At 36.0% G+C, this 23,963-nt stretch overlaps 1 protein-coding gene across 1 annotated transcript in view; it reads right to left on the bottom strand.

Annotated features, from left to right (window-relative positions):
- Positions 1-9,204: 9,204 nt before the first annotated feature.
- The window catches only part of LOC149830066 (protein arginine N-methyltransferase 1-like), a 38,386-nt gene continuing 23,627 nt past the window's right edge, over positions 9,205-23,963 (bottom strand). The window contains exons 6-9 of the mRNA XM_090016293.1: positions 10,357-10,444; positions 10,152-10,267; positions 9,918-10,068; positions 9,205-9,672 (exon numbers count right to left, since the gene is read on the bottom strand). Of these exons, the coding sequence (XP_089872419.1) occupies positions 9,467-9,672; positions 9,918-10,068; positions 10,152-10,267; positions 10,357-10,444 (561 nt within the window). The 3' untranslated portion in view covers positions 9,205-9,466. The remainder of the gene's footprint in view (positions 9,673-9,917; positions 10,069-10,151; positions 10,268-10,356; positions 10,445-23,963) is intronic.

Below are 23,963 nucleotides of genomic sequence, written 5' to 3'. Positions count from 1 at the left end.
TAAATAGTAGTGTCATATCTTCAATGTGAAGACAACTGCAACCAACTCAAGATTGTAAATGGGTTATTTCTCTCATGAATCTTTAGCTGACGAGACGCATACATAATAGTTGTCTCATGTTGCATTAGAACACATCCTAAGTCAGTGCCTGAGGCAGCAGTGAAAACCATAAAACCTCTACTGGCAGACAGCATAGCCAAAACTGAGACTGACGTGAGCTTTCTCTTCAGAGTCTGAAATATCTCCTCGCACTTGGCGTCCCACTAAAACTTGGTTCATTTCCTCATAAGCTTAGTCATCGGCAAAGCCATCCATAAGAAGTCTTAGATAAAACGTCTATAATAGCCTGCTAATCGAAGAAAACTCCTGATGTCATAGACGTTCTTCGGTTGCTCCCAATCTAAGACTACACTCACCTTCAAAATCATCCAACATTATTCAGCAAAAATATAATTTTATGAATTCGTCACATCGAAACAACAGTTAGGAAAACTCAATTACCTTAGCAGGGCATACAGCAACACCATCTTTCGAGATCACATGACCCAAAAACATAGCCAAAACTCACACTTAGAGAACTAGGCATACAACTGGTGTTCCCTGAGTATACTGAGTACAATCCTCAAGTGATCCCGATGTTTTTTCCTACTCTTAAAGTATACCAAAATATTGTTTATAAAGACAATAACGAAGGAATCAAGGTAGGAACGAAACACTTGATTCATAAGATCCATGAATGTAGTCGAAGCATTCGTAAACCCAAATGGCATCACCACAAACTTGTAGTGTTTGTAACTCATCTGAAAAGTGGTCTTCTAGATATCGTCATCCTTCACTCGAAGTTGATGGTAGCCAGAATGGTGATCGATCTTCAAAAATATCTTTGCTCTATGCAACTGGTCAAACAAATCCTTGATTTTGGGCATTATATATTTATTCTTAATGGTTACTTGGTTAAGAAAGCGGTAATTTATGCATAACCTCATCGATCCATCTTTCTTCTTAACAAATAAAAGTGGTGCTACCCAAGGTGAAACACTCAGTCTAACAAATCCATAATTCACCAACTCCTGCAACTGCTTCTTGAGTTCTTCAAACTTAACTGGCACCATACAATACAGTGCTTTGGAAATCGGTGTTGTCTCGGGCAACAAATTAATACCAAACTCCACCTCTCTTATTGACGAAAGTCCATAGAGATCTTCAGGAAAAATGTTTGGAAACTCCTTGACTATCTCGAGGTCTTCTATCAATGGATTATCAGACTTTGTCCCAACCACACTAACTAAAAAGGCAGCGTGTCCTCTATCCAAACATTTCTAAGACTTCACTACAGAGATACAACCACAAAAAGTAGGTTTAGATATCTTAAACTCTATCTCTAGGACATCTGGTCTCGATATCACAACCTTTCCTTCTCTACACAAAATATAGGCAAAATGCTCAAACAACCAGTTCATTCTCAATATGACACCATAACCTTTTATATCAAGTAGGCCCATATTGGCAGGTAAGACCTTCCCCTGCAACTCTATACTTACAACCTGGATATGAGAAACAGATAAAGAATTATTCCCAACCAAGGTATGAACATCAAGGGCAAAGATAAGCGATTCTATAGGCAATCCCAACTTATTAGTATAATTTTCTGAAACAAAGGAATGAGTAGACCCACTGTAAAAAAAACTAAAGTGGCTTGTCCCACCATAAGAATCGTACCTTGGACCAAATCATTTGACTGCAACTGATCTGTAGTTGTGGCATACACACGTCCAGGTACCCAATTTTGTTGTTGAACCTACTGGTGTTGTTGCTGTTGCTGTTGCGGTTGTCGCTAGTGCTAAGCCCTCCTAGGCTATTGTCGCTCCTCACTGCCTTGCTTCCTGAAACAGTCTTGAGCAAAGTGACCTCTTCTGCCATAGCAATAGTAGACGGTGGTCTCCCTAGGGCACATTGGTCTATTATGCACCCTGTTGCACCTTTAGAACCTCTACCTAAATCTCTGTTGTGGCGGCTGCTACTAACATCTCCCTGAATGTGGCTTCTGCCTCTTGGCAGGAGGAACAAACTTCTTTTCACCTGTAGGATACTGTTTGCGATGATTATCATTCTTCGTATGTGGCTGCTTGGATGATTCCTTATTTTCTTTCTCCCACATCGTTGACAAGGTTGTAACATCCTTAATCACATTAGCGAAGGTTACAGGCATGTTGGTTATGGCTTGATACCTAAGTTCATCTTTCCAACCCCTGACAAACTTAGTTGCCCTAGCCTCGTCATCCATAAATAGTGTGGGGCAGTACCTCTTTAGACTCCTGAATCTGGTGGTATAGTCTATCAAACTCATGCTCCCCTGCTCGAGCTCCAAAAACTTTTCTCACTTTCTAAGCCTAGCGTACTGAGGGAAGTAAGACTCTAAGAACGCTAATCGAAAAGTTTGTCATGAAATGTCAACCACTCTTGCAAATCGCACAGTGTGAGTAGTGTCCCAACACTTTTTGGCATAGCCTTTCTAGCGGTAGGTATCAAAATCGGTCTATCTATCTATCATCAGGAACAGGCAAACCTCAAAAATATTGCTCGATATCCTTGAGCCAATTCTATGCGGCTTTGGGATAAGCTTTCCCCACAAAAATAGGTAGTTCCAACTTAAGGAACTTCTTATACGTCACTGGCCTTGGGTTCGGATTATGCTGCACTACTGGTACTGTAAGAACAGAACGGTTTTGGTTTTGCGCCAGTGTCTGAATGGTCTGACTAATGTTTTGAAAGGTGTCCACGACAAAGCTCCTCTGAGTCTATCAATCATCACTGGAGTTGATTCTATTGGAAACATTTCTATTGAAAGTTTTCCTACGATGAGCCATCTACGATTAGTTAACCACAACTTAGCTACAGTGTAAGACATTAAATTTAAATATTTTTTCATTTTATATTTCTCTCATAATAACCACAGGTTTAAATACTTCTTTATGTAAATACACAGTCTTCATGGAACATATTAACAACGAGATGCTGAATTGCTGGATGGCTGTAAACCAATGATTTTTTATCCCTAGGCTCTGATACCAAATGTAACAGCCTGATAGATTTCAAACCAAAAATACAAGGAGTTTTTTTTTAAGGGTAACACGTTATTGATTTTTTTTTCTCTTCTAATATATAGTAATGCAACAATTTCACCATTAAACACATTTCAACTGTACCAAGTACTAAACGGTCTACCTAAGCGCAAGCGTGTTTTAGTCTCCTAGTACCAGATTCAATATGGAACCACTGTTAGCAAATCTGATTCAACCACTACATAAAAGAAATTTAATATATTTAAGTATTTCATCATTGGTATTGCCTTAACTGAATTAAGCTCTAAAGAGTCAGCCTGCACATGCACTGACGTTTAATAGCTCCTTAAAACAAAGTTTGAGATAAAGGTGTCCAAATGACAAAATCCAAATATCTTTTATTTGCGTGAGTAAACATAGTGAAAATTATTGATTTGAAATCAATTTAATATGCTAGATTTTTATTAAACTTCTTCAGCATATTATATTTAAAAAAAAATATTGTCTTTCAACCACCCATAAAAAAAATTAATTAAAATATGAAAGTGTCCAATTAAATATCAAATCATTCAAGCATTTGTTCAAAAATAGACAATTAAATAGTCAAATGAGTATTGAATTAGAACATGACAAGTAGCCTCCGAAATCTCAAAAACATCAGTCACTCACAGCCCCCTCAGCATCCTGTATTCGCTCCACAGATCACATGTTACCTGAAAAATATTTTATTTTGAAAGCATGAGACCTTGAAGAATCTTAGTAAGATTCACACAGTTAACATAGGTATACAACACATAAAGCTTGCATAATATGTATTAATCATAATATATATCATTCAACATTTAACACACAGATAAACGATTAAACAATAAAGTTCATAGATTCATGATTCTAAAAATATATACAAGCATGATATAACAATTTCAGGCATACACAACTGTAATATAATTGAAATCAAGACATTTAATCATATACATGAATTTACATAATCATATGAGCATAAATAAAAGTGCAGAAAAGTAAAGTGAGTAAGTATTTTAAGTTACACTTGATTACCAAAAAGCCTATCGGGTATGCATAGTCCCTCTATGAAATAGACTAGACTACTCATGTGTTTATTATGCTATTATTTTAGTTTTCTAAATAACTGACTAAGTCGTCCCCCCAAAAGCAGAGTCAGACTATAAGACGCAGCGGTATGCTTAGAGAGAATCTGTCTGGAAGAATGTTTGTATGTCATATGATGATCATATTTACACACTTCTGCAGAAGACCTAGGGATGTGCCCACCTAGGACAAAGAGGTAGTTCAAGTACCTCTAAATTCTCTAGGTTGGGGGAAGGTCGAGACATTGCCCTTCGTGGCATAATAAAGAAGAAAATGCCTAGAGAGTTTCATAACGCCTACCCTCTCTAAGATAGACAAAAAATCAGTTTAGTTCAGCATACTTCGGTAAAGGCATACCTGAAATCCTGGTCAGGGTTATCTTATTAATTAGGTCATAGGTAAATGCATCTACCATTTAGCCAAGTGCATTGTCATCTAATTGTTCCCTCTTTGAAACCTTAAATTGATATTTTATTGAGCACCCAAATGCCCATGCAACCCTGTGGATACCATTTAGGCTAGTGCATTGTCATCTCTTTGTTCTCTCTTTGGAACCCTAAATCAACATTTTATTAAGCACCCAAATGCTCATGCAACCCTGTGGGATTTTTATGATTTTGTTTGTATTTCACAAATACTATATCTCAAAGCATTGCATGCATTCTCATAAACAATTAATCATGTAAACATGTTATTCAATAATTTATTCATGCAGTATCACATAATTTCAATAAATAAAAATCAACATGCATCATTATCATAAATATAAATCAACCTATGAACCACAGTTCTAAATCACTGTTAAATTATTTAGGTCCTGCAGCTAGAGTAGCCTGAAACCGCATAATTAAAATATGCTTTGCCAAATCACCATGCAATCAACATGTCTATATACATCTTTCACATGCTTTGCAAATAAGATCATGCTCATTCTTAATTTATCATTAAAATAAATACATTTATGCTATCATGAATGAATTAAATCATGAATATCAAATATGATTTGTGTAGGAGCCTATTTTTTAGAAATAGGCTATCCTTACACCAAAACTATAATATATCAATCGTGATTGAACTCACCACTATCTGTATCATAAATATTTATATCAGATATGATATAATTCAAAACTAAATTTATGAAAAGTTTAAAGAAAAACATAAAAATACAATTAGAGCCACGTAACCTGACTTTTTCGATAAGAGCTCCCATAAACCCTTATCGAGCAAATTGACATGAGTCTGATTAATGTCTTAATTTTATAGTAATTCAAATCATATCAGACCTGATTAAATATTCATGATAACAGTAACAACTAACCCGTAACCAAAAACACCCATGTTGATTTTCCTGGTCCAGGCCCCCAAAAGCCCAAATTAGAACTTAAAAAAATCACACGTCAACAACCTATGCATTTATAAGAATCGAATTCTAAGAAAGAGCCTAAAACCCTAAATCGATTAGCACTTTATTCATTCTTTTGTCCATAAGTTATTTTTATTATTGAGCCCATGATTTCTTTCAGAAATTTTGTTCGTTGAGTTACAAGTATGTAGATTTTTATATTACTCATAATGCTTTATCTGACTCTAATAGAATGCATATCATGTTTTTTTTTTATCCTTCGAGGTTGAAGTGTCATGATATACTTGTGAATGACAGAATTATTTGGTGTTCTGTTATTGATAAGATGACTAATAAGAGCTTTATAGTAGCTGGATTATATTTGAGTAATAATGTTGGTCATAGACTTCAACAGTTTAGAGCTTTATTGGTCATTAGGAATGTGATTTGCATGCCATGGATGATTATATGAGTCTTTAACCCAGCCAAGGCATCATTTTCACATCCCTCCCCCCACTCGCCCTCTTCGCTCTCGCTCTCGCTCTCCCTCTTCCTCTCTCACTTCTTCCCTACGTTGGACAGTCGTTGGAGCTCTATCATCCCAGGCACCGCCTCGCTGACCATCATCGGAGGCTGGACCATCACCCAAGCATCGCCAAGCACCCCCCTCAAATCAGTTGTGCCTTTTCCCCTCTCTGTGCAACCCCCTCTCTTTGCAACCCTATTTCCCCTCCCTCTCTCTCAAGCATCAAGCAAGTAGGGCCTCACCTGAGCCCTCTCACTCACCTTTCGTGCGAAGGTGAGCCCTTTCCATTTGGGAGAAACCTTTCGTACTCCCCATTTCTTAAACCCTAAACCCTACTCTGTATGTGTGATGGAGTCGGTGACCCAGTGTTCTTCAGAGATATCTCGCTCTTGTTTAGGGTTCTTTCTTTCTTGTTTGTTTTAGTGTGTTGATTTTCTATTTGGGGCAAACCTTTCTTTTTTTGCTATTTGGTATTTGATTAGTAGAAAGTGGTGAGTGAGAACCACAAGCTTGTGTTTCTGGATTTTGTGGTTCATAGAGAGTATGAATCATAATCCTCTATAAAAAAAGATTGCAGCCTTGTACTATGTGGAAATGATGGTAACAATTTTTCATGATTGAGTCCTACAATTCTTAGACAGTTGAAATAAATGAATAATGTACATATGTTCTAACTAATTCAACCAGCGTATACTCACCACCTCTTTTTTAGCAGTTGAAAATTGTAACCATCATTTCCCCATGGTACAAGGCTGCAATTTTTTTCACAAAGGAGGATTGTGATTATGAACCACAAAATCAAGAAACACAAGCTTGTGGTTCTCACTCACTACTTTCTACTAATCAAACACCAAATAGCGGGAAAAAAAAGTTTCCCCCAAATAAAAAATCAATGCACAGAAATGAACAAGAAAAAAAGAACCTCACAAAAAGGCAAGATATCTTTGAAAATTACTCTATCACCAACGGAGTAGGGTTTAGGGTTTAAGAAATGGAGAGTACAAAAGGTTTCCCCCCAAATGGAAAGGGATCACCTTTGCGCAAAAGGTGAGAGAGATCGATTGAGAAAGAGAGAGGGCTCAAGTGAGGCCTGAGGGAAAGGCAGATAGGATTGCTATATATATATATATATATAGAGAGAGAGAGAGAGAGAGGGATCGGCTCTTGAGGTGTTTGATTCTGACACATGGGTGAGTTTTTATAAGGTTCGAAAAATCAATTGTATAAAATCTTTGTAATTTTTTTACACTCCAAATATCATTTTTTTCATCGAAAACACATAATCCAAGTGTGGATTCCTCATAAATCGACCATGCCCAACACATTTATGTGGTCAGAACTGCAAAAAACACACTGGATGGGCAAAAAAAACCATTTAGCATGAATCAATTTTGCACCTCTCTCTCTCTCTCTCTCTCTCTCTCTCTCTCTCTATATATATATATATATATATATATATATATATATATAAGAACTGAACATATTAGGCCCACTTTTCTCGTTTTGCTTTGTTAGGCCCCATAATTTGAAGTGTTTTATGATAGATTTGAACCGTTAGATGTGTTTAGCATGCTCGATTTAGCAGGAATGACTTTTGAATCATATTTTTTTGACAAAAAATGTGATTTTATGAGTCAGGAAAAACTAATGCCTTCATAGGCATTGATTTTGGATAACTGTATACAGGTCAGATTCCGATCATCCAAAAGCCAATCCCCAATAAACCATACCTATAGATCACGTGTTAGATGTAAGAAAAATCACAAAAGACAATTTTTGAAGGGGCCTAACGGGGGCAAAATGAGAAAAAGGTCCAGTGCATTAAGTACACAAATCACATCTGTATAGTCAGAATTTAAAAATAAAACAAAAAAAATCTGAAAAACTCGTTTAGCACTTATCATTTAGCACCTACCTAATTACTATATATATATATATATATATATATATATATATAGCCTATCGCTACCCACACTTTTTGAGTTTGCCGTGTTGGACTCTCGAACCCACACCCCGTACCCATGTGATAGATTTTATTTTTTATTTTTTATTTTTTTGATAGGCAAGCTGGGGTTAGGCAGACCCCCACCAGTAGGGGTGTCAACATGTCAGGTTTACCCGAACCCAACCCAACCCAAACCCTATAAGGTCCTGGTGATAACTATTAAGACCTGTGTTCAGACCTGAAGGTCCAATTAATACACGGATCCGGGTATAGTTTATGAAATTTTATACCAAACCTGGGCTCAACCTGAGTTCCAATTTCAATGTAAAAATGATAAACATATTATTTTACAGGGTATATGGTCTGGGTCTGGTTCATATAGTTCTTATCGGATCCACGAATGGTTTTTCTTATAGTGGACCCAAGCTCAGACCCAATACCATACCCAAAAATCAGGCCCAATTCTGGTTCTAGCTGGGCCCGAACCAAGCCTGACCCATTGACACCCCTACCCACCAGTTACACAACATACCATTGGGTTTTGAATTTGCAACGTCCCAATACATGGTGACGTGCACTACCAGCTCCTACCAAACAAGCGGAGCCCCAGTTGGTCACAACTTTTAAGTAAATCTTATGGATAGACCAATGGTTATAAGTAAATCTTGTGGATAATTTCTTGAACTTGAGTAGAAGGTTGTCTCACAATAGAAACTAAGGTTTAAGATACCTTATAAAAGCTATTTGAAGCACACATCTCCACAAACATGCACCATAGAAACAAGGTGAGAAGGATTGAAAATAAGCCCGGAGAAGCAGCACCATCCACTTAAAGAAGCTCCTCTGGATCAATATAAAGTGATCACATCAAGGATCACTGGAGGCAGCTTATCCACATTCTCTAAATCGTTGAGTTCGTAGTGATCAAACCATGTTTTCAACCTTCCTTTCATGGCTTGTGCACGCAAAAATTTCCCTTGTAGCTTAATTTCTTGTGGTCTAAATAATAACGAAATCTTCTCCAAATAAGGGTGTGTTTGGATTCCTTGACTTAGTAAAATTGGAATCCAACCATCAAAATTCTTACTATCAAAAAGAGAAATTTTCAACATTAATTTCATGAATCTGACCAAAAAGAAGTGGATTAGTTACAGGGTTGATGATGATGCATTGTGAGTCTGGTGAGTTTTGCGCAGAAAAGATGTTAAATAGTAGCCTTTCAGAAAAGAAAAAAAAGGATGTTAAATAGTATGTTAGCACCCGTCAATCACAACCAATCCCTTTGTTACAAGTGCATTAATAAAAGCTCTCATCGAATTGTTCAAATTACCTTTACTAAATGCATCAAAATTGCAAGGATGGTGCAGAAAATTAAATGCCAATGCACTAAGCATGGATTTGTCTCGATCAAAATGAATACTAACCTAGCTAATTTAATGGCTGCAAGCTTGATGATTCACGAAAACAGGATTTTGATCATGACCTCAGCGCATCTTGTAATGCTGAGTTCTTGAAACTTGGCAACGCTGACCATCAAGTGAGTACTTGAGCATGATGTCAACATCACGAGGGTTCGTTATATTAGGTGCCACAGTCATGCTTCCGATCAGCGCTTCACCCTCGCAGATAGTTAAAACATCTTCAAGGTACAAAACCGTCTGCTTCCAATGCGTAGCGCGCGACCTTGGCCCTGTGTCAATGAAATGTGGGTGATCACCAAGAAATCCTAAACAGCACTTTGTAACAAGTAAATGTACCACCATACACAAGGTTGCATGTAAAATCAATAATAGCATTTCCTCAATTACAGTCAGAATTAGTTACACAGTTTAACATTTAATAGAGTTATTCAGTGTGGACCATCATGAGACAGTTGACAATTTGAGAGAAGTTTAAAGAGTAATTAGAATGGAAAATGATGAAATAAGCCCAAACCTGTAGAGAAGCCCATCAACTTGTGACATTTTGTAAATGAGACATCAAAGTAGGCAACAAGAGCATGTATGTAGTCATTACGCTCTGCCACAAGCTTAAAAGGAACAGTAAAGGAAGCATCTCCTGGAACCATAGTTGAGATGTCCATAGTCTGAAAGCACAATGAATTCAAATCAATTGCTAGAACATGTGTTGATCAAGAACATGTTTTGAGAGCAATAAAACTGCTACTACCTTCAATAACTGGCAGTTTGTGACTATCTGATTCTGATCAACTGTGTCAACAAGTGGTTCCATCATAGCTTGTTTCTTGATGCAACTCATGTCAAAGCCATACACATTGTTCCAAACTGGAAAATAAATCAAAAAAGGTTAAACATCATGTCCTCCCTCAAAGATGACATCATAAAATGTGTGGAAAAAATTTTAAGTAGCTCACATTCGATTTTATCATCCTTGTACTCTGCATCCTCAATAGCAGTCAGGTACAAAGATGCCTTGTCCGGTAGCACAATACCACCATTGATCTACACAGAACTTAACTCTGATTTTTGGGAAATAACACTATATCTGAAGTTCAAATTTAAGCTGCAAGTTATTATTTTCATGTGTGTATGTAATCAATTCCCCCAGTGTGGAAAAAGAGAAAGAAGTACTATAGTAAGTGCTATAACTCAAAGAAAATAGTCATATGATGAGTCCTACTAATTTAAGAAAACTTTTGGGTTTCGTGCATTCCTCCAAGGGAAAATTTTAAGAATAACTCTTTGATGCCCAGCAAAGATTAGAATTCTAGGAGCCAATCATGTCACCAATGGCCTAAGTAACATTCCTCATATACATAGCTCTTTTTTTTTGTGACAGCTCTCAGTAAGCAGAAATAAATTCAAGTATCTAGGTTGGTAATTTCAACTAAGCAGCACTCAGATGATACATAGGAGGCAGAAGAATGTCCTTGTCAGTATGATCTTGCGATGACCTATTCACCACCCACAACATGATGAAATTGATTCAGCTCATGGAAAGATTTGTTATTTCCTGAAATTGGCTGAGCATAGTCAAGTTTGTGAAAGGAAGGTTTATCTTTCCATATTCTTTATGACCACCATCCAATGGTTTGGGAATTAGATCTTGTCTTTTTTTAAGCTTCCACTTTCATCTGAGAAAAAATATGTCTGTGCATGCATGAATTATGTGACCATAAGGAAACAGCAAGGAATGAGAAGATGAAGGGACTAATTTACCAGATTCCATTATGAAAAAATTAGGAAAGATTCATCATATAGTTAATGATTAGAGGGGGAGGATGGGTTGGATGGATCTGGTTCTGAAAAACTGGAAAAATAAACTTGCACAACCATATTGAACGCTCCAGAGGACCATGGCTGAAGTACTCCAAGTACAGAGTAGTGAAAATAATGCATCTATGACTTTGAGGTTAAAGAAGTTGGGCATGCCACATCTAGGAGAAGAACCAACAATCCCTATGTTAAAGGTGGATGGTCAAGAATAACTCATCAGTCACGGATGAAATATCATAATGCCAGCCTCTCACATTTTGGAAATAGACAAAAGAAACACTTAAGAAGATGGATGCATGTCAAGCCTTGATTTTCCTAATAATGAAATTGGGACGGACTAACCTTGAAATGCTAGCATACCTCAAAATTGTTTTTATTTTCTAACCTGTTCATGTTCACTCTCGTAATATTACTTAATTATCCAAAAATTTAGTAAACAAGGGTTTGTTTACGTAACACAAACGCCTGCATACAAAAGTAACCGTAGGCCCTTTACATACTCATCACATACTTGCAATCAGCAGTAATATGAACATTCCATATGTTTCATTTCAGTAATTTCTTCAAGAATTCAAATGTGTACTTTTCCAGAGGAATATCAAGAAAATACAGTCAATTCTCAAAAAAGGGAAAAAGTTTCATGAAGATCAAAAAAAAATCTAAAAAAATAGAAATGATATTAGTCTGATATCACTATTTTACTATGTCACATGGGTGTGGGTACGGGTGCGACACAGGTGCGGAGCAATTTCAAAAATTTTGGACACGGGGACACGGTTTATATATATATATATATATATATATATATATATATATATTGTAAACACTCCAAATTTTCCTCATTCACTTCCAAACACCCTCTGCCATAGATGCCAAACCTGTAGGTCAGTGTAGGAGTCTAACCCTAGGTCTGTCCCCTTTTAGGTGTCATTTCACACCTATTCTGTCAGTAAAATTTTCATTTTACTCCTAGGTCACCTTAGATCCTTGTCAGTCAGAGTCGACCAAGCTCATTTTTAAGCTCAGAACAGTTAGAATGTTAGTCATTTTTAGCTCACCTGAGCTCACAAAGAGCAAATCATGTTTATTTCTGACCATTCCTGCCAAAATGGGTTCATTTTCTGAGAAATGAACTCATTTCTAACATAAATCCTAGTCAATTGTTCCTAGGACAGTCAAATTCAGTCGACCCTATTCCCCTGAGTCTAACCTGAGATCACTAGGAGTTCAAGTAGTGCGGTTCCAGTTCAAATCCATTTCTCATAGTCTAGGAGTCCATTTTAGCCCATTTCAGCTGAAATTGAGCTAAGTCCAGTCATTTGAGCTAGTGTTTGAGCCTCAGTTTTAGTTTATCTCAGTATTATTGATCTTTATTGCAGTTCAAACCCAGTTCTTGTTCGTAACTCACTTCACTCCCAATGATCATTTCTCACAATTTCTTTAAGAAATGATATCATTTCTCGATTGTCCAGTCTAAGAGTTTAGTTGAGCCAGTGTCTTGTTAGTTCATTTGAGTTCTGAAACCCTAGAACTCAGTTAAAACCCTAGTTTTCAGTGTTACTCTTGGCCCTACAGAGACAAAAACCATTTTTTTAATCATTTTATTCATTTTTATCAATTTTATCACTTTTATCACTTTTTAAACTGGTACAACTGTCGATCGGGGTCCAATACCTGAAATCCTTTATCCAGGGTTTGCATTTCACATGACATTCTATGTCATATCTCATCATTTATTATCATTTCATATCATGTCATTGAATTTCATATCTTTTTTTAGATCCAACACTCTGGTTTTTCTAAAACGTCTCAAGATTCGATTTTAAAACCTTTCTTTCGAAAGCAATTTCAAAAACCTGGGTTTTTGAATTGACATTTGTCATTTGGCTAACCCCCAAAGCATCATTTCAAAAGCATTTTTTTAGAAAACAATCTTGATTCGTTCCAAACCAAATTTCAATCTATTTTAAACCTCAGATGAGACTCATCCAGGTGGTGTCACTTCTGAATCAATGATTTCTTTCGCAATTTACACAATACCAATTATTTCAGAATTCTAGCTGAACTAGGACTTAGTCATTTTACATTTTTAAGCCCTTTCAAAAGTTCCATTTATTGATTCTGAATTAGAAGTGGATTCATACCTTGTTTACTCCCCTTATCTAGTCTTTTTCTAAGAGTCTCAATTGGATTAAGAGACTTTTTCAGAGTCCTAGTCAGATCAGGACTATCTTTTTACTTTTTAAACCTTTTTCAAAATTCTATTTTTGTTTTAAATCAGAGGTAGTCTTATCCCTTGTCCATTCCTTTTATTTTGGCCAAAATCTCAGAGTTTCAATCGGATTAGGACTCTTCCAGAGTTTCAATCGGATCAGGACTCTACTTTTCACCTCTATTTTTATCTCTTTTCGAGAAACCTTCCAAAACCTTTCATTTTGGCAAAAATCTTAGAGTTTCAGTTGGACTAAGACTCTGCCATAAGGTTCTAATCGAATCAAGACTCTATCCTGATTTCATTTTTTTTTTTTCATTTTCACTTGTTTTTAAAAGTCTATTTTAAAACCTACTCATTTGTTTTCTAAAAAACCCTAAATTTTAAGAGTTTTAGTCGAATTAGGACTCTGTCCGAGAGTCCCAGTTGGATCAGGACTCTAATTCTGATTTCAGTGTTCACCATGTTTTCATCTATTTTTACGAAAAAGCTTCTAAAACCTTCTTGTTTGTTCAAAATTATGAGAGTTTTAGTCAAAGTAGGACTCTATCCCAGAGTTCCGGTTTAATCAAGACTCTGACCCTAACTTCGTTTTTTAGCTCATTTTATCAAAAACTGAGAAAACCTTTTAAACTCCTTTATTTATCTTTCAAAAATGCCAAAATTCTGGAGTTTTAGTCGAATTAGAACTGTGTCCCCAGAGTTCTAGTTGGGTCAGAACTCTATTCTGATTTCACTGCTTCTTGCTATTTTTACTTGTTTTTGAAAATCCTTTCATCTGTTTTTCAAAAGAAGCAAAATTCTAGAGTTTCAATCGAATCAGGACTTTGTTTCAGAGTCTCAATCGGTTCAGAACTCTACCATGATTTCATCTGTTACCTTTATTTTACTTGTTTTTCAAAAACAAACCCAAAATTTTAGAGTTTCAGTTGAACTAGGACTCTGTCTTAGAGTTTCAGTTGGATTAGGACTCTAATCATGATTTCAAATTTTATCCTATTTCCACATGTTTTCTAAAAACTCTCTCAATTATTGTCAGAAAAACCAAAAAACTTAGAGTTTCAGTCCGATCAGGACTCTGTCCCAGAGTCCTAATCCGGTTAGGAAACCATTCTGATTTTTGTTTCTACTTCCATTTTCATTATCTTCACTTGTTTTTCAAAAATTAATAAATTTCGCAGAGTTCCAGTTGATTCAAGACTATTTTAGAGTTTCGGTTGAGTTAGGATTCTAACCCTGACTGTTTTTTTTACTTATTCTCGCTTATTTTGAGAAAATCTTTCAAAAAAAACTCTTCATTTAGCTTTTAAAAACCTGAATTTTAGAGTTTTAGTTGGTTTATGACACTAGTCTAGAGTTTCAGTTCACTTAGGACTCTATTTTTAAAACTTCTGATCCGTTGTTGTTGATCTTTACTCTGTTTTGAAACCATTTTCAGTCTTTATTTTAACTTTTTCAAAACTCTGATGTGGGGCTCACTCAGTTGATGCCACATCTGGAAGAGTTTTGATCCAGTCAGAACTCTATTTGGTTCAAAAACTTTCAATTTCAAATTCAAATTCTAAACCACTTTTTGAAAACTTTCATTTTCAAGTTTTAAAAATCGCTTTTGAAAAATCAAGTGGGGCCCACTCTAGGTGGCGCCACATTTGAAAGAATTAGGGTTAGCTTAGGATTAGTCAGTGTTCTAATTAGGGTAGGAGTTTAAAAGAGTCAAAATTTACTTTAAAAAAATCCATTTTTACTCAAATATTTTTAACTTTGTTTTATTTAAAGTTTTAAAATCAAATGTAGGCCCACAGAAGTGGCGCCACATTTGGGTTGGTTTTATTAGGGTTGACTAATAAGAAGTTAGTTAAGATAGGATTCCCAGCTGGAAAAACTGCCCCCCCTAATTAAGTTAATTAACAAAATTTCAAAACAATTAGGACTCCCCCTAATTAATGCATGAAAACCTATAAATAAGGACTCTAGGGGGGGGCAAGGAGGCTTTTCTCACCTCTTTCTCTCTCCCAAAATTTGTGGCTTCGTCCTCCCAAGCTCTCCTTCGTTGCAGCAGCCTCCAAGTTAAGAGTTCTTCTAGCTTTCTTTGCTATTTTATTAGTTTCTCTTATTTCTTTAGGGTTTTTAGCCATTGCCGCCCCTATGCATGAGTTTCTTCCGTATTTTTTTTTCATTTAGGGAGCCCTAAAACGATTCAATATGATGTTCTACAGATCATCCATGGCTGATGGCATGTTTTTAATCCATTGAAATCGTTGGTAATGAGTTTATTATAAAAAACGCTCAAAAACGTTCAAGATTCGATCGTTCGATGGTTGAATCCCTCTTTTAGCGGCTAAATCAAATCCCAACTGTGTTTTCCCTGATTTTTTTTATTTTATTCATCATATCAATACTTATTTTACGTGTTCAAGCATCAAAATATGATTCATTGCATATTTTATATTTTTTTATGGTTCTTGCATGTTTAAATTAGGTTTGTTAATGTATTTTTTATATAATACGTGTTTTTTATTCCGGGCACGCAGGAACCACGTTATCTCATGCTCAATTTTCTGTGAAAAAAATATGATTTTTTTAGGGTTAAACCGTGAACATGTCAGTGATTTCCTATAAACCGTGAACATGTCAGTTCTGAAACCCTGTCAAAAAATAGAAAACCGAACCCTGTTTTTTTAACAGTGAAATCACTATGTAGATTCGAGAGCGACTTGCTGAGATGATATCTCCCTCATCAGAGATCCGATCGACGATTCGTAAGTTGCAGTGGTTTCGTATTGATGTCTAGTATTTCCTGTAAAATGTTCAGATTTTTATGCATCTGTTTGCTATTTTTCCTCTGACAGAAAGTAGAATCAGTTTTACAGAGCCGTTATGCATTGTCTAAACCCTAGATCGACTTGTGTCAATCGTATCTCCCTCACCGAAGATCCGATCGATGATCTGTAAAAAGAAAAATCTCCATTTGTGTGTCTACTTCAGTTGCTAAAATTTTACAATTTTTAAATATGATTTCTATATTTTCCTGTACCCGAAACCGGATGTATTTATTTCAACTCGTTATATATTTGTTGGAATCAAGCGTATATTATCGAAACGATATCTCCCTAACTGGAGATGATTTTTCTGATCTATAAAAAGAGAAATCTTTGTTTTTCTATCTAGTATCTCTCTGTAAATTTTTGTGAATTTCCATGGTGATTTGATACCTGATTCGGGTCTAACACTGTGACATGTATATCAAAATCGCGTATTTTAGAGTTTTATTCGACTTTCTTATTAAAATAATGTCAAAATTATATATTTTTTTATGTAGTTTAATTTTAGGGTTATCAAAACTATCCATGTCAATTTTTACTGTTTTTTGAATTCATTTGATATATTATTTAATTAAATCATGAAAACAAGGTGCCCGCAGAGTCCCGGTTCGGGTAAAACACTGGCGAAAATCACAATTTTTTTTATATTTCGATTTTTTGTAAAAAGTTTCATGTTTTTAATGTTTGATTATATTTATAATCATGCTAGGGTGCTTCACACTCGATTTGGTGTTTATTTGAATCTATTTGAGCCCTAAATCCAAAGTTTTACAAAAATCATTACTGAAAACCCTGATTTTAAGGCCATAGTCTTGTTTTCAGGGGTATTTTTATCATTTTTCTCCAAATTCTGAATTTCAAAGTTGTTTATCTTCATTATTTCTTCAATTTTATATCATCTTTTATTATGTTTATCTCAAAAAAACATGAAAAAAAAACTTATATTTTGATAAATCCAGTAATTTCATATATTATTGGATAAATCCAGAAAAGTCGACATATTTTCACTAATAAGCTTTTTAGTTTTACAGGGACATCCAAAGTTGTATTTTCTTTTATTTCCTTTTCTCTTTTTATGTAAATTGTAATTGTAAACATTGGAATAAGAATTTAATTTTTTGCTTATTATAATAGGGTTGCATTGCAAATAGTTTTTTTTTTATATATAAATGTCAATGTGTGATGGATGATGATTCATACATATTCAAACTTACAATGGCCTACACGCATGTGCACTAGCTTCTAAGGAGTTGATAAACTCGTTGGGTTTTGTATTTATGGTCATAGTCAGAATATGAATGAAACTCAGATTTATCATCTTTTTCTAAGCCACAAATGGCCTACACTCTTAGGCATTTTCAGAAATCATAGCATGTTTTCCAAACTTTTCTAAGTATTTTCTCCTTTTAGAATCAAATAAGATATATTCAATATATATTCATGGTCATAGTCAGGGATATGTAAAGAATTTATTTCATCTAAGTTCTATAAGGCACAAAAATTCTCTTTTTCAAAGATTTTCCTCAAATTCTTCAAAAAATATTTTATCAAAATAGCATTCATTCATTCATCTAGGTTTAGATTGCATCATAAAAATATCTCATAGGGCCACACGCCCTGTCTTTCAAGAGTTCAAAACTCAGAAAAATCAATTTTCTCAAAGTTATTTGAATTTTCTCATAAATCGATTTTCTCAAAACATCAAGATTTCTTCATAAATCGATTTTCCTTTTCTTCAAAAGCATTTTCCAATGTGATTCACGATTTTCAAAGTGTCCCTTTTTCCAAGAATTCTCCAACATGTGAAGCATACATCATGTTTTTTAAGTCAAAATCTTTATAAGTCATAGCACAACCCTGATTCTGTGTGCATTTAGTAATAGAATGTCGATTTAGACAAGTTGATTAAAGCAAAGCACATGATTGATCCTTGGTTCGATTACCCCTGGTTATGGTGTCAGGAACGGTTGAACCTCGTACCGACATGCAAGTCTCATTCTTCAGAATTATCCTGCATTTTAAAACGGAGGCGAGTTATTTTCAAAATCTTTTTCAGAGGTCAGTTTGACTTGCAAAAGTAAATTTTTGCAATGATAACAAGTTTAGCGACCGAGATGGGACATGTTTTCGCCTGATCAATCTTTTGCTTTGTTTTGTTCAACTTGTCAAAATCGTGTTCTACTAGGTCAGCTTTATTTCATGTGAACCTAGGAGCTTAGAATCAAACCGAGCTGACATGGAAGAATGTAGACTTAGGCATGGTTTGGTAGGACCGATTGAGGAGGCATTATTCACGCTCACTTAGACTTAGGTCTCATACAATCCTCCTCAATCTAGGATATGATTGAAAACAATGTTTGCTTCACATAAATTTTTCAAAATTCTACTTCTTTAGGTTATTAGAGCCTTCTGTTTTCTTGCATGTTGAAAATGTTTCAAAAACAACCCCACCTACTTTTACCTGGCCACCACGTTTGGGACAAAGCCTCACAACTGGGTCACTTATTTGGGTTGATCCCCCCTGCTACGTACCGAAACCCATAATCCAAAGTATAGCGGAAGGCGCTCAAGGATGTTGGAAAACATGAGCCTAGAACCGGAGAAATTCTTTTTATGTCACGTACATCGAGCCTCGACTCGAGTATATCGGCATAGCATGATTGGACACAGATGATCTAAGCTTTAGAGTTAGGGGTAGGGTCCTACAGCTATTTCAAAACTTGTGCATCTAAAGTCAGGTTTTTAGGAAATGTTGTATGCAGACACTTGGTTGTGCAGGATCTGATTGAATGCATTTTTAGTTATTTTCCTTTATTCATTTTATTTTCTTATAATCTTTTCCATAATTTTTCTGAAAATCCTGGACGATTTTCAAAAACGCCTTATTTTCCATGTGTTTTCTTCTTTTTACAAAGATTTTATCAAACCCTGGATGATTTTTTAGAAATCTTGTACTTTTCCTCAAAACTCAAGGTGATTTTCTATCATTTCTTTCCTCTTGATCTCGAATCTTCTGCCTTATTTTGATCATGCCTGCAACTTTCAAAAATCGTGTGTTTTTCGCATGGATTTCAATCCTGATATCCATTTTCAAAACTTTTCATCTTATTTTTCTTCAGTGGGAAATTATCTACCCACCTTCTCTTTTAGGTTTACCTCAGTTGTGTACTTCTTTCGTCGGAGTAACAACGTAATTATAGCAGTTCTAGCGATGACTCAATCCCTGGTAATGGGATATTCTTCCAAAATTGTCAACCTGATTCCCGAATCTCATCCGTTGTTTTCCTTCTATCCTTTTCCGTCAAAATTGTTGCCCTCAATAATTTTTTCATTATTTTGATCATCCTCTTTGTCCCACAGAGAGTATCAGCATTGTTGAATGGTTCAGATCAGATCAGGCAAGAAGACTGCACCATAGCAGCGCGTTAGTGATATCAGTAACAGCGGAGAAAAGATGAGTTCCCCAGGTTCAGCCAGAGAACAGGGTCAACAGGGTGGCGATGACATTGATCATGCCATGTATGATCTATTCCAGAAGATGATGACCAAGATGCAGTCAGAGAAAGCTAAGGCTAGCTCAACAAAGGTGTTATCCAGAAAGAAAGTCAAGGGTAAATCAATAAAGAAGCATATTAAAATTGCCCAGAAGAAGGTTCAGCATAACAGTGAGTCTGAAGGGGCGTATTCAGCGGAGGAAGATTCTAAAGAAGAACACGAGTTGTTCATTCAAGAGCCTGAATCCCTTAACCAGTTGAAGAAGCAGGCCCCAACAATAGATGATCTGATCCAACTTCAACTGAAGGAAGTGACCAGGATGGTCAAGGACCTACAGGCCCGCGATAAGAGCAAAAAAACCTACAAGTGAGGACTTCTATGATAGCCTTAAAGGGAACGATAATCTGGAAGATCTCCCCCGCAAATTTGTCAAATTCAATGGGACTGGTGATCCCAAGGCTCACCTAGCTATGTTCTTCGCAGAATGCAACCGATTCAAGAGAGATAATTGGGCTTTGTTTAGATGCTTTCCACGCAGCTTGGAAGGTATAGCAGCCAAATGGTACTCCGAGTATATCAATCCAATCGAGCTACGAGCGTTCGATAAGGTGGTCAACTTGTTTATCAAATGATTCTTATTCAATACTAAAGCCTTGCCCACCTTGAACCATCTCTGCAGCCTAAGACAGAAAGAGGGCGAAAAGGACAGAGATTTCTTTTACAGATTGAGATCCACTTGCAATCGAATGAGGGATCCGATATCAGAAGGGCATGCATTGTCAGTGATCCTAAATAATTTCTCCCAACCCTTGAGGGACCTGATTTCTACCTCCCTGGCACGATCCTTTGTCGAATTAATAGATAGACCGAATGGCTCGAAATGGGGATAGAAAATGGTGTATATGAGAGTATCATGCTCTCGAAGAATAGCTCAAACGCCAAGAGAAAAGTGCGAGTCACTTGCGCAACCAACACCACGGGCCAAAATAATAGCAGCAGCATAAAAAGCAAAAAGGGTAATGCCCTCAAGCATGATAACAAGTCTTCTAGCTCCCTGTAGAAACCAAGCACTCGAGAGAAGAGAAAGCGCGACGGTTGGGGTTATGACCGCAAATTCACTCATTTAGATCAGCTGCTTGAGGAAGTTCTTGAATACCTGCTCGAAAAAGATATGATCAAACTTTCAAGGATTGTTGATCCTCCAGTCACCCTAGGAAAATGGAAAGATTGTTTTTGCAAGTTCCACCGAACAATGGGGCATGATACTGAACGTTGTTTTGTCATCAAGAACATCATTCAAGACTGCATCGACAAAAAGCTTCTTGTGATAGACGAAGAAGAAGATCAGTCGACCATCTTGACCAAGTTTTTCCTTGATCATTCAAGAAAATAATAATGTCAATACTTCCTCATCTGGCTTTTGTCGTTTTAAAGGGACAATGTAGTCTCATTTCTTTTCTTGATTTGTCATTCCTTCTTTAATGCATCAATAAAATTATCTATTTTCCTTATAACTTAGCACAATCTCCTTCTTTGCAAAATGTTTGCTTGCGAGGAGTGACATCTTTCAGAGCGCCTCCCAAATCAATCAAGAAATACATCGCCAATCTTTCCCTTGTTATCTTCGGAGAGTGATCCTTAAATATCAATTATTTATCCTTTCATCCAATATCTTACTCCCCAATTATGCTGGGGCATTTTTTTTTGAAAACTTGTCTTTACTTCAAAATCTCATGTATGCAGGCAGGATCAAACAAAAATCCTTCCATCATTCATTTGCATTTATTTGCATTTGTTTGCATTTATTTGCATTCATTTGCATCTGCATTGAATTTATACCCATTCAGGATAAAGGATAAATCTTGAGACCCCGACAAGTTGTCTAAGTGATGAGGGCGAAGATTGAAAATCTCCCATCACAATCATCAAGCGCTTTCAAAACACAAGTCTTTTTCAAATAAAACCTTCGGCTCGAGTATTTTATCAAAACCATTTTCGTCGGTCATGTCAAAAAAATTAACCTACAGGTTAAGCCTATTCTCTAAATCCAGTTTGCACTGGTCGAAAATTCAGTCTTCGCACTGATCGAGCTTTCAAAATTCGGCTTTCAAGACAACTTCCAAATCCAATCTTCAAATTGGTCCTTCCAAACCCAGTTTAGTACTGGTCCTTTAAAATCCAATTTTTCGAGTTGGTCCTTCCAAATCCAATCTTCAAATTGGTCCTTCCAAACCCAGTTTAGTACTGGTCCTTTAAAATCCAATTTTTCGAGTTGGTCCTTACAAACCCAGTTTAGCATTGGTCCTTCCAAATCCGATTTAGCATCGGTCCTTCCATAAAATCTGATTTTTGAGTTGATCCTTACAAATCCAATTTAGCACTAGTCCCTCCAAATCCGGTTTAGCATCGGTCCTTCCATAAAAATCCAATGTTCGAATTGGTCCTTTCAAATCCGGTTTAGCATCGGTCCTTCCATTAAAATCAAATTTTCGAATTCGGCCTTTCAAATCCGGTTTAGCATCAGTTCTTCCATAAAATCCAATTTTCAAGTTGGTCCTTACAAATCTAGTTTAGCACTGATCCTTCCAAATCTGGTTCAGCATCGGTCCTTCTATAAAAAATCAATCTTCGAATTGGTCCCTTTCAAATCTGGTTTAGCTCGGTCCTTCCATCAAATCCAGCCTTGCGCTGGTCTTTTTACAAAATATAGTTTTGAGTTGGTCCTTTTACAAAATCCAACCTCGCGTTGATTCTTTTACCAAATCCAGTTTTTGTGTTGGCCCCTCTCACCAAATCCAGTCCTGTGCTGGTCTTTCCAAAATTCAACTTTCGAGTTGATTTTTTACTAAGTCTTTTCAGGATTCAATATTTAGTCACGGATATATGAATCGGATGTCAAGTAATTTCTTTCATCAAGGATTTCAGAATAGTTTGCCAATTTGTCCTAAAAAACAATCATTGATTTCAAACTTTTATTTCACAAAGAATTACCTCATATTACCTTCAGTATTTCTTCCAAAAGGACAAAACTCTTGCAAAGAAAGAAGAAAATTCGAGCTATTTTCTATTGGTCAACCAAAAGGATGAAGAAAAATCTTTGATATGACTAGCAAGAAAAATTCAATGATGTTGAAAAGCCATAAGTGAATTGATATTGATCATAGCTATGGCATATTTTTAAAGATTATTCTTCTGGTAATAAGGCAGTGAAAATATCTTAGACGATATAAAAGAATTCACTCAATCTCAATATCTCTTCAATCAATCAAGCTGCAATTAATTATCTGCAAAAGGGATCTCTCACCTATCATCAAGTTGAAGACTGGTGGATGAGTCAGACCCCCGGGGCCAAAGGAGACTTGGATCATCTCCAAGTTGAAGGAGTATGTGACGTGTCCTTCCAGGGAAAGTTTAAATCATCGTCAAGTTGAAGGCTGATGAGATGAACCTCCCGATAATCCCCAAAAGATATTTGATTACTGTTATCATCTAGAGATTTTGATCCAAAGAGACTATACAATCAATTCAATTCTTGGGACCAAAGAAGACTCGAATCATCTTTGAGTTGAAGGAGCATGTGATGTGTCCTTCCAGAGAAAATTAGAACATCACCAAGTTGAAGGTTGATGCGATGAAATTCTCATCAAATCCCAAGAGAGCTTATTTGTCATGTCTCAAAAGAGCGCAAAAGATCATCAAGAGATTTCAATTAAAGAGACAACATCCTTAATATAATTCATGGAACCAAAGAAAACTCATAACATCTCCAAGTTGAAGGAGTTTGTGATGTGTCCTTCTATGAAAAATCAGAACATAGCCGAGTTGAAGGTTATGTGATGAAATTCTTGCCAAATCTCAAGAAAGTTCATTCTCTATGTCTCAAAAGAGTGCAAAAAGATCATCATGGCTAAACCCTAGATATCAAACTGCCAAATCTGCCAAGAATTATCTTTATTCGTGTGAAATTATTTTATCAATATCTTTACATAAATCGCTTTTATGAAACTAAGAACAAGTTTTCTTTCTTTTCATATCAAGAAAATGGATAGCATCCTTGAAGAAACTCAACAGCAATAAATTTGATTTTGATTCTATATTCTACAGAGTGAGGCCGGTTGGAGGTCATACTCTAGGTAGAAGAGGGAATATCTTTTAAACAAATGTGCTTACATTTCAATTATGTTGAATCAACTGCAATTTTTATCTTATTGACAAT

The sequence above is a fragment of the Nuphar pumila genome, chromosome 8 (assembly GCF_984573655.1).
Source record: "Nuphar pumila chromosome 8, dmNupPumi1.hap1.1, whole genome shotgun sequence".
NCBI lineage: Eukaryota > Viridiplantae > Streptophyta > Magnoliopsida > Nymphaeales > Nymphaeaceae > Nuphar > Nuphar pumila.
This window is presented reverse-complemented; position numbering and strand designations above follow the sequence as displayed.